Source organism: Cyprinus carpio, unplaced genomic scaffold (assembly GCF_018340385.1).
Source record: "Cyprinus carpio isolate SPL01 unplaced genomic scaffold, ASM1834038v1 S000006615, whole genome shotgun sequence".
In the NCBI taxonomy this organism is placed as follows: Eukaryota; Metazoa; Chordata; class Actinopteri; order Cypriniformes; family Cyprinidae; genus Cyprinus; species Cyprinus carpio.
In genome coordinates this window covers 1,333,326-1,345,549 of record NW_024879254.1, presented here as the reverse complement: position 1 = coordinate 1,345,549, position 12,224 = coordinate 1,333,326, and the positions used below count along the sequence as shown (strand labels likewise).

General features: G+C 36.6%; 1 protein-coding gene across 1 annotated transcript; it reads left to right on the top strand.

Moving 5' to 3' along the window:
* The first annotated feature begins 1,180 nt into the window (after positions 1–1,180).
* LOC109045568 (long-chain-fatty-acid--CoA ligase 4-like) lies at positions 1,181–11,895 on the top strand. Its single transcript, XM_042754919.1, has 15 exons — positions 1,181–1,279; positions 3,305–3,538; positions 3,643–3,820; positions 4,469–4,578; positions 4,661–4,799; positions 4,883–5,033; positions 5,685–5,808; positions 5,901–5,972; positions 6,066–6,205; positions 7,548–7,717; positions 7,805–7,879; positions 8,002–8,196; positions 8,298–8,412; positions 10,980–11,137; positions 11,411–11,895. The coding sequence occupies exons 1-15, from the start codon at positions 1,277–1,279 to the stop codon at positions 11,566–11,568; spliced, it is 2,022 nt and encodes a 673-aa protein (XP_042610853.1). The 5' UTR covers positions 1,181–1,276; the 3' UTR covers positions 11,569–11,895.
* The last annotated feature ends 329 nt before the right edge of the window (positions 11,896–12,224 follow it).

Genomic DNA, 12,224 nt, shown 5'->3' with positions numbered 1-12,224 from the left:
GTTTGTGACTTACCTTTTGATCTTATTTTTATTTTTAGTCCAAAATTGCCCTGTTTGGTCCTTATTACATTCATAAAAGAAATAAATCCTTTACAGGTTCAGTCACGTTTCCATACTTTCAGGTCAGGTCAGACTTTTTTTTTTTGGTGCCTTCTTGAGTTACTGAAGCAGACCCGCTCTGAATCAGTAGAGCAGATCTGGCCGAGTACAACCTGACCTGCGTCCCTTTCACAAGGGCTTTCTATTCTGCTCCTTTGCTGAATTTGATCATTTATTCTTAACATGCATTATTCTCTCCATTCAATTCAGCTTTATTTAGTGCATAGGACTTTTGACAGGTAGTGATTTGTCTCAAAGCAACCATACAAAGTAACATGCCTAAACCCTCCAGCGAGCGAGAACACGTCAACAGTTTCATAGAAAAACTCCATTAATGTAACAAATATACCTTGTGAGAAATCAAGCTGAACAGAGGAAACCCATCCTTTTCTGTTTAGCCTGAATTTCTTTGAAAGACTGTATATAGAATCAGTACTGTGGCTCTCTATGGACAGTTTGTCTAAAATTAGTAGGTCCCAACTGTTTGCGTGGAGAAAGAAAACCAGCCGTGAGGATGCGATTAGATGTCCTGATAGAAAAGAAACGGGCCTTTACCGAGAGCTAAAGCTTGTGGTAGGCATGGAGAGGGCTACATCAGAAGATCAGTCAGTGATGTATTTATGTGGTAAGAGTGAATGAACAGCTACATCTACCGCACATTTCCAGGTCAGACCGGTTACAGGTTGGCAACTGTGTGATTCATGACCAATTACCCACAGCTATTCTTACGTGGTTTCTCACATTTTCTTAGCTTAGAGTTTCTTTCCCCTACCAGTAAATGTGCATCAGCAGGCCGAGTGGGTGTTTGACTAATAGACTATATGTTCTTTAAACTATGAGAAAGTGCTTAGCTCTGACGTGTCTGATTGTGCAAGTGAGGTAATGGAACAACTGTTTGTCAAGACTTCCTAATATTCCCTCGAAAAACTCTGAAGTTACCTCAGAACTTCCTGCTCAGACTGTCTTCTGATTGGCTGAGGCCAGCGAGAGGGCTCTAAAGGAGTCTTCACCAGAACTATGACTTTACAAAAGACATCCAATCAGCTAAGAGAGCCTGAGAGCCTGAGACGGGGACAGATAGAGAGAGTGAGAAAAATATGAAGTCCAAACCTCCTGTTGCAGTTGGCCGTCTGTCTGAGAAAGGAAAAGAAGAACTGCTGTGCACAGTGTTTATTTGATGGTAAGATTTCAGCTTCCCGTGCACTTTAAAAGTATTTTTGCCTCAGGTTTCAAATTTGACTGAATGATGATGGCTTTGTTTTTTGGTTGTTTACAGTAACGTTCTACTGTTAGTCTGCAGACGATGTTTCTGAAGTGGAGTGTTGAGAGATGTGTTTACACTAATGTAACCAATTATAGAAATTAATGTAGATAAAGATTTTCAGTGTGTGAGAATATATCTGAATAAGTGGATCAGTGTGATTATACTTCTTTTTAAGCGTTTGATGGAAGTTTTTTTTTTTTTCCCCAGATTGGTCTAAATGGTCATATATTAAAATGCATTATATATATTTATTTTACTTTAACCCTTTTTTAATCAGTTCAAAAGTAATATAAGGTATTATGTTTAATAATAATACATTTTATAAAAGTTTTTTATTTACTTTTGATTTATAAACCTTAATAGGTCCCTTCATAAATATAGTGTGTAATATGAACTAACATATATATATATATATATATATATATACTGCATTTGTTACAGTTTATTAATGTGTTGAAAATATAGCTCTTCATGTTAGTTCACAGTGCAGTAAACTAATGTAAACAAGCAACTTTTGATTTTATGAGTAACTGTTAAATGAACATTCCGATATGCTGTAGACTTGTTCCGTTGTTAGTTTATGTTAATAATGCAAATTAATGCTAACAGGCAAAATCCTGGTTGTTATACCTATATATATATATATATATATATACACGTACAGTGGTCTGACTGTTTTCTACTTTAATATATTTTAAAATGTTTATTTATTCCTGTGATTCAAAACTGAATTTTCAGCAGCCATTACTCCAGTCTTGTCACATGATCCTTCATAAATCTTTCTAATATTACTGATTTGCTTTTTAAAAAAACATCTCATTGTAAATATTCAAAAATTTCTGTGCTGCTCAATATTTTTTTTGTGGAAACAGTGCTTTTTTTTCCAGTTTAATAGAAAGTTTAAAAGAACAACATTTATTTGAAATATGCATTTGTAACAATGTTACAAGTCTTTACTTTCCCTTTCAGCTCATTTATTGCATGATATGCATGAGGGCTACATATCATGCCAGATATACACAATATACCTGCCATTAATATCACGATATACAGGATGTGTGTTTGTTTGACAGTTGAATAGTTTTTCCAAAAGTTTAAAGTGTGTCATCTGACTTCCTGAACTTGCTGTTCAAATCCCGCCGAACTGTGATGTCATCAGTTAGGAAACAGCAGCCTAACCGGATAGTGCTGCTGTTACTTAAGCTGGAGCAGCATGTGTGTCTGTGTATGTTGATATGATCTGTTTTTTGCAGCCAGCAGATTGTGCAACTGATGCTTCTGAAACTGGTGTTGGTGTTTTTTTTTTCCCAGGCCTTTTTTTCAGTGCTATTTCATTTCATTCTGTGACCTACTTGTTCTACAGATCTGTGTACTAGAGATAAATACTACTGTTTTTGATAGAGTCAATTGTAGAACAAATTTTATTTTTGAACATGAAAAATTGACCATGTCTGGATCTCGGTGGGCCTCATAGCTGGATACGGGCCTGGCTACACATCCACTTCAGTTTGATCTTATGTCTTTTGCTTGTGGGGATGTGTGTGTTGCACAGAATAAACATGATTTAGTCTGTTGGTTCCCTGCCTTTAGTTGACCACAAAACACGGGGTTTCTTGATGTTTCTTCAGGGTTTCTTTAACGTTAGTGGTAGGTTTGTGGTGAAGTAACGTTAGTTCCTTAATAAGCCTTTAAATCACACGCACATCTAAATCTTTCTTACTCTTCCTCTTTCTCACTTCTGCTATCCACATTTAATGACCACATACTATCAGTCATGTGTATTGGATGCCTGTTTTTCTGTGTCTTGTTCTAAAGCGTCCAAGAGTGGTTTCAGTCTAGTTCTGGGTGTACGATACAAAGAGAGGATTGAAGTTTTTGACCATGTGTTGTCACTCTTTCAGCACAGTTGATTCATATGGAAATATGTTGGTCTGTGTGCAGGTCATGTTGCCGCAGTGTGAGAGAGCAAGGAGTATAAGTGGACGTCCAGAAGGGCCATATCGGGCGGTAGAAAGCGCAGATGCTCTCGTTACACAGGACTTTGAAGATGTGGACACGCTGGACAAACTTTTTGTACATGCTGTGAAGAAATTTAGTAAGGCACCCCTGTCGGGCACCAGAGAGGTCCTTAGTGAAGAAGAAGAAAAACAACCCAATGGGAAGATCTTTAAGAAGGTAAATGAATTCACTGATTTGATTCGGTTTCAGTTCAATCAGTTGAAAATAGTGAGAAATAATAGTGACAGTTGATACAGAAACGTATGTGTTTTTGTTTGTAGTTGGTCCTGGGGGACTACAGCTGGATGACCTATGAAGAGACCGATCAAGCAGTGGAATCTTTTGGTAGTGGTCTGGCAGCTTTGGAACTGCAACCACGTAATACCATTGCCATCTTTTGTGAGACACGGATAGAATGGATGATCACAGCACAGGCCTGCTTCAGACGCAACTTCCCATGTAATACAATCACACTTTACTTCAACTCTAAACACGTTTAAATCTAAATCATACAGTCATAAAAATGTGTTTCTGTCCCAGTTACATCACTAAACGCAGTGGGTGTAGGAAATGTCTTAATGAGTGAGATATTCAGTCAATAACTGAACAATTCATTCAGAATTCACTCTGGAATTAACATAACACATAGTCATACATAGTCACTTTTCATGGTGAACGACAAGAATGAAAATTAAAACAAAGACATAAACCAAACACTGTAATTATAGGAGGCATAAGCCCCTGAAGCCTATGTCCCATAATGTCCTCTAAACATCTGTCTTCTCATAGATGTAACCTTATTTGTTTCCAGATCCTAATAAAATAGATAATTTTATAATCTATTTTTGTTACGGTACAAAAACAGGCAAAGCAACTGGCAACATTTTGCCTAAAATAAATGTTACATAGTAATAACTTGTATAACTCTTGTATAAAAGTAAAACCTGAATGTTTTTTCTTACTTTTTCTTTTACAATATTTTGGCAATATTACATACTGAACATTTAATTAAGTTCTTTTTATAATTAAACTATATATACAAACCTTGCAGATCCTGCAAAGATTATCTTAACTTATGAGCACAATTGTATGTGTGTGTGTGTGCAGTGGTAACGCTGTATGCAACTCTGGGTGAAGATGCTGTAGCTTATGGGCTGAATCAGTGTGGAGCCACTCATCTCATTACCAGCACAGAACTGCTGCGGACCAAACTGAAGGTACACAAAGCCACAGACATGCAAGTGTCACTGTGCTTATCGGTGTGGTCTGGCTAAAAATATTACTCTTTCTCTTTCTCAGAACATTTTGAGTGCAGTTTCAGGGTTGCGGCATGTTATCTATGTAGGCAGTGGTGAAATATGTCATGCTGATTACCCAGAGTCTCTTGCCATGCACAGCATGCAGGAAGTAACGGAGCTCGGGGCAAAGCCAGAGAACTGTGAGTAACATGCAAAACAATTATTTATATTTATTTAAACTGAATTGATTCATAAACTGATACACATGCTCCATCTCTTTCAGTAAGTAAAGAGTATGAGAAGCCGACTGCATCTGATCTCGCGGTGGTGATGTACACCAGCGGGTCTACAGGAAGGCCTAAAGGAGTGAAGATGCAACACAATAATCTGATTGCAGGAATGGCTGGGCAGTGCCAGCGGATCCCGGGCCTGGGGTGAGCAACAGTAACACCAACATCAGTTCAATAATTTGCATGTTTTTCCATACACTATGGACAAACAAATTAGTTCCAGCGTAAATCATGTCACTTCTGGTTAAGACATAATGCATCAGTAGTGTAAAACTGGAGTAGGAGTGTGTGGTGAAGCAAATACAGGGAACAACAGAGACATGAGGGTGTAAAATTACACAAATTATGGAAAACTAGCAACTGATGAATAAATGCATGTAAAAAAAAGTTAGTGTCTAATCTTTCAAACTAATCTGAAATCTTTATTTTTGTTTGAGGGTTATTTATTTATTATTTTGGTATTCATTCATTTTTTTAATTAGCTTTCATTTTTATATTTTTAGTTTTAATATTTATGGGGGTTTTTTTGTTATCATTTTTGTATTTGCTACTTTAAACATTTCTATTTAGCTTTATGTTTTTTTTTTAAATCTGTTTTAATTTTAGTAATTTTAGTACTTCAACTAAAAATTCAACATTTCTAAATTTATAAATGTTTTTTTTTTTTTCTTTTTTCTTTAGTTTATCAACTAATATTTATATTTATATTTGATTTCAGTTTCATTTCGGTTAACAAAAATAAGTTTTAGTAGTTTTAGTTCATCAAAACTAAACAACATCGCTATGTATGTACAGGTCCCAGGACACTTATATAGCTTATCTCCCACTGGCTCATGTGCTGGAGCTGACAGCAGAAATATCCTGTCTGTCTTATGGCTGCAGACTCGGATACTCCTCCCCACACACACTCACGGACCAGGTAACACACACAAAAACATACATATACACACATACTCTGTTCCTCTACTATATCATCTTCTCTGTGCTTGACCTGTGCACTTGTCTATGCAGTCCAGTAAAATAAAGATCGGTGGTAAGGGAGATTGCTCTGTGCTTAAACCCACCCTGATAGCAGCAGTACCGGTGAGTTTTAAAAATGAAAAACTTTGAGTGTTTTATTTTTGTTTCCATCTTTTTACTCAATATTTGTGTGTATGTATCTGTTGGTGTGTGTAGGAGATCATGGATCGTATCTGCAAAAACGTTAATGGGAAGTTGAGCGAGATGTCAGTGGTTCAGAGGACTCTGTTTAAAGTGGGATACAACTATAAGCTACAGAAGGTGTCACAAGGAGCTGATTCTCCGGTGTGTAACATGTGAGTCAGTTAAACATGATGGGTATCTAACAATCATCCAACCATCCCTCCATTCACCCATCCACCCATACTTCCTATCTTCCAACCAGTCATCTTATCTGTCTATTTGCATTATTGACAAATAGCTGTAAAATTCTATAGCAAAAAGTATGCTTTGCATATTACCTGCCACAGCTCGCTAAAGTCACACAGAATGGCGCCAGGCAGCTGAAACAATTCTTATGCTTTTGAAACAAAAGTATTTGACATATTATACATATCATAATATACATATTTTTTATTTCTATAAATAAATAAATAAATATATATATATATATATATATATATATATATATATATATATATCAGCGGTCAGAGAGACTGTCACATAAATAAACAAACAAAAACACACACACACACACACACAAACAAACACAAACAAAACTCAGCACATGTACTTGCCCCCCCAAAAAAAGTCACTGTCTGGATTTAAATAAGCAATTACTTAAGATTTTAGGATTGGATCATTATTGCATTTATATGTAATATTGTATGTCTGGCAACAATTCATTTAGCCCTAACTGAAGCAGTGTGTAAACATGTCGGAAAACCTACCCAGGGTGACAATGACAAGATTCATCAGGCTCAAATTGTGAAAGAAAAAAAAGGTTGCACAATGTAATATTTAATTAGACCAATTTTCGCTCTTATAAAATTGTTCTTTCATTGTGGCATTGATTTGACAACATTATACAACACCACAACAGAGTTGCATTAATGTTTGGACAAGATCTTGTATTGACAATGGGAGAGGCGAGCCAATCTGTAAAATCAGCTCACATGTACCAAAGACTTTCAACTGGTTACCTTTAGGACTCTGGGGTGACCGATTCATACATGAAAATGATTCCTCATGCTCTTTAAACCAGTATTTCACAATTTGGTCCAGTAAATCTTGTCCTTTTCATCCTGGAATATGTATGTGTGTACGTCTTACAGTATAGTTGTTAAAGAAATAAAAAGCTGGATCAGTTAGGGTTAAAATAAATATTACAAAACATGTAACATACCAGAAACATATTAATTACTGCAATACTGATCCAAGTCTAGACTCATTATTTTCTGCTTTATTTGAATCCAAACGGCGACTTTTTTTGGCCAGGTGTATATATTGTTTTATTATTATATTGAATATATACTTTGATATAAAAATGTATTACAGTATTTTAAAAGGTTAAATAGTTAAATTTCTAAACTTTGCGTGACTGTATGCTGTAGTGCTACAATGGCAGATTTTGCCTATACAAAATGGTCTCCGTCTTTAAGATCGTGTTGCTTGATATGATATGATTGTGTGTTTCAGGTTGTTTTTCAAGCGTGTGAATTTGCTGCTGGGAGGGTGTGTACGTCTGATGTTGAGTGGAGGGGCTCCACTGTCTGCTTCCACACAGAGATTTATTAACGTGTGTTTCTGCCCTGTTGCTGTGGGTTATGGACTTACAGAGACGTGTGGAGCGGGAACTATCTCAGAATGTTAGTGCACACGCATTTTTCCTGCATGTTAAAATGACTGCATTCCTGTGGCAACATGTTCAAACTTGTGTTTGTGTGTGTTTGCAGTTTCTGATTACAGTACAGGACGAGTTGGAGCTCCTCTCATTTGCTCCGAAATAAAACTGAGAGACTGGCCTGAGGGTAAGACACACACACACTCACACATACACACACACCCATGTGCAAACAACAATAGCAATTGAGGGTTCTCAGGTTCACTTTACACTCCTTACCTTCCACCGACTTCTCTCTTTCATCATCAGGTGGATACACCAGTCAGGACAAGCCACACCCACGAGGAGAGATTCTGATTGGTGGACCGAATGTTGCCATGGGATATTTTGGGAGTGAGGGGGAGGGAGAAAATGACAACTTCTGGGTGGATGAGGCAGGGCAGCGCTGGTTTTGTACTGGAGATGTTGGGGAAGTTCATCCAGACGGTTGTTTGCAGATTGTGGGTGAGTAAGTTCTGAATCATCTAACAGAGGAAAGCTACGTCAGAAAGACGTCTGCTGTTCTGTCAAACATAACATGCCAATCCCCCACTTCCTGTTCTCAGATCGTAAGAAGGACCTGGTAAAGCTGCAGGCAGGTGAATATGTGTCTTTGGGGAAGGTAGAATCTGCCCTGAAAGACAACCCCCTCATTGATAACATCTGCGTCTATGCCAGCAGGTACACCACAACTTTATATCCCACAATATTCTGTATCTAGAGATTAACCTGGATAAAGTGTAAATTTAACATGTGACTGGAATTTTAGCACTGAAAATCGCCATATCACAGTTTTGTTGGTCATAGGTGTTCATACTGATTGACTTAATAACATTATGTGTGGGCTGCACAGCTGTCCATTTACACAGCTATTAACCTGATACCGAGTGGCATGTATGACGCTATCAAAATGTGTTTTTTTTTTTTTAGTTTCATTTAAAGATTAATTAAATTGATGAAATATGTGACCCTGGACCGCAAAAGCAGTCATAAGTAGCAAGGGTAATATTTGTAGCAATAGCCAACAATACATTGTATGGGTCAAAATTAGCGATTTTTCTTTTATGCAAAAAATCATTAGGATAATGTAAAAGATCATGTTTCATAAAGATATTTAGTAAATTTCCCACCGTAAATATATCTAAAATTTTTGATTAGTTATATGCCTTGTTAAGAACTTAATTTGGACAACTTTCAAGGCGATTTCCTGAATATTTAGATTTTTTGCACCCTCAGATTCCAAATTTTCAATCTGTATAGTTGTAAATATAAGTAAAAATAGTCGGTCAAATATTGTCCTATCCTAACAAACCATACATCCATGGAAAGCATATTTATTCAGCTTTCAGATGATGTAGAAATCTCAATGTCAAACATTTGACCCTTATGACTGGTTTTGTGGTCTAGGGTCACATATCCAAGTAAAGATTTTTGTAATGTTACAAAAGATTGTAACTTTTCAACTTTCTATTCATCAAAGAACCATGAAAAATTTATTACAGTTTCCACAAAAAATATTAAAGGGGTCATATGATGCGATTTAAATTTTTCCTTTCTCTTTGGAGTGTTATAAGCACTTGGTGCATAAAGAAGATCTGTAAAGTTGCAAAGACTAAAAGAGATCATTTTTATAAAAGTTAAGACTTGACCACACACCCCTAAAATGGCTCGTTCTAACACGCCCCCCACATCTCTACATCACTATGTGGGAAGATTTGCATAACCCTTTTATTCTCATTAGTATTGTTGTTGCCGCCGCCGACATCTCGTTTAGACGCTGTGTGTTTGGTTGTGAAAGCGAAACTATTTTGTTTGGCCTTCCAAAAGAGGATGATATCCGCTTCGTCATGCCTGGAGCTGATCCGTGCTGGTCGCTGAGGAAATACATCAACTTTGCACTGTGGATCGCTGAATCGGCTTTCACCATGGATGAAGCGGCATCCAGCCCGGGGTCGTCACATGTGGTTGCCGCAAGCCCAACAGACGCTCCTTTATAGAATCCAAAGGCCACGCCATTCTGAAGCCGCCCGCCTCTGCTCACTCAAGGCCGCGGTGTGTGACGCAGTTTCGTTGAGAAAGCGAAACTACTTTGTTTGGCCTTCCAAAAGAGGACACGACTAGAAATCATGTTTATATCACATTCACAATGGGTTTTATGTTTTTGCCTCATCGCTCCGGCCGGACAAGGCATCACAATATGATAAGAGGCGTAACATTTCCGTCACACGCTTGAGGTATTTGGCCAATCACAATGCGCTGGATAGCTGGCCAAACAGAGCACAACTCACTTTTCAGACCGATGATCTTTGTAAAAATCGACTCGTTTCAGAAGGCGGGGCATAGAAGAGAAATAATAATGTACAGTATGTGGAAAATAATGTGTTTTTTGAACCTTAAACCACATAAACACATTTCATTACACCAAATATACAAAATAATGTTCTTTTTTTATGTTCTTCATATGACCTCTTTAAGCAGCACAACTGCTTTCAGCGTTGGTAATAATAGGAATCGTTATACCAAAGCATTATATTAGAATGATTTCCGAAGGATCGTGTGACACTGTAGACGAGAGTAATGGCTGCTGTAAATTCAGCATTTCCATCACAGGAATAAATAACAATGTAAAGCATATTAAAATAGAAAAAAAGTTGTTTTAATTGTAATTTTACAATATTACTGTTTTGCAGTGTTTTTGATCATATAAATGCAATTTTGGTGAACATAAGTCACTTTTTTCAAAAAATCTTACCAACATAATCTTTTTTGTTTTAAACTTTATGAGTTTTAGGACAATATTACCAAGAGGAAAACAAAACAGAACAAAAGACAATATCAGCTTAATACAATCAATCAAATAAATAAATAAATTGTGGGTAAGCAAAACAATGAAAGTGCACATTCAGTATGATACAATAAAATTTAACTGAAAAAAAATCAAACAAACAAAAAAAACACAAAGTGTTAGAACTAAGATGGAACTAAGATAGAACTCTGGCAACCCAATATTTTGAACAGAAGTGTATTGATAAAAACTTTTAGAATTGCTTATCCATGGCCTTAAAGCAAACAGATAGAGCCACAAAACTCGTCCTTCAACTTGTGTGTTATTAGCAAACCACTAGGCTACATTAATATGTGTATTGATACAACCTAAACTTGCCATGCAGGCTCCAAGACACCATAATGCAGAATAAACCCATGGCATCAGTTCAATACTAATATGTCCTTGTACTATTTCCGATCAGTGACCAGAACTACTTGATCAGCTTTGTGGTGCCCAATCAGAAGCAAATGACTGAGCTGGCAAAAAAGAGCGGGATAGAGGGCGAGTGGGAGGAGCTTTGTAACCACACCAAGATGGAGGAGGAAGTACTAAAAGTCATCAAAGAGATTGCAGTCACAAGTAAGCACATTTTTTAAATGTTACTAACTTCCCAATAATGTTTGGTTAAGTATATGCTGCAGAAAGTGGAAGTGTGTAATGCTTTCAGTGGGTTTCTTTCAACACTATTTAGGGGAGACTGTCTGTTTGGTTACTTTTAAACAGTGTCTGTTGTAACTACAGTGATTTGTGTGTTTGATACTGTGAGAAAATAGCAAAGGCATTTATTTTTTTGTGTGTGTCTGTGTATAAACTGTATATAAATTAATTGTGTGTGTGTGTGTGGTACTGTAGGTAAACTGGAAAGGTTCGAGGTTCCACAGAAGATCTGTTTAAGTTCTGAGGCTTGGACTCCAGAAACAGGGCTGGTGACGGATGCCTTCAAACTAAAGAGAAAAGAGCTGAAAAATCATTATATTAAGGACATTGAGAGGTTATATGGGGCTAAATGATGCACATGCAACACTCATCTAGGCTGATTCCCAATTGGTGTACTATGGTTTGCAGATTACTATCCCCCTAATCATAGGATTGCATCAAAATGCAGTTTTACTACGATACTGTCTTACTACATACACTAGGCCTGAATAAAAGTCTGCCAATTGGGATTCATCCATATATAAAGTCACTGCCAATCCTGCTGATCTCAGTAGAAACACCATTCTTCCCCCTGCTGGATGTAAATGGTCAGTACCTCCTTTGTGAGTAAAGTACTGTGAGGAATAGATTTATTATTACTATTATTATTATTAGTCAAAGATGTTTGCATTGCTGTTAATAAAATTATATATATATATATATATATATATATATATATATATATATATATATATATATATATATATATATAATTTTTTTTTTTTTTTTTTTTTTTTTTTTACTTATAAAGGTGCCTTGAAGCATATCTATGTCAAATATTTTTTAAATTGCCACCTTTACTTCAAAGCATTTTCGGGATGCATTTGGTAAATGTCACATTTTTTGTTTGTTTGCTTAATTGTTTGTTAGAGTCCAAGCTGATGCAGTGTTGTTTAGTGTGAGTCATCCAGCTGATTTCTGATGGCAAGAGTGGTAAAGGTCACTTACGATCAGTAGAAATAAAGCTGGG

Coding starts and splice junctions, on each gene's coding strand:
- LOC109045568 (XM_042754919.1), top strand. Junction 7,718..7,804: donor AGCGGGAACTATCTCAGAAT/GTTAGTGCACAC, acceptor GTGTGTTTGCAG/TTTCTGATTACAGTACAGGA. Junction 7,880..8,001: donor ACTGAGAGACTGGCCTGAGG/GTAAGACACACA, acceptor TTTCATCATCAG/GTGGATACACCAGTCAGGAC.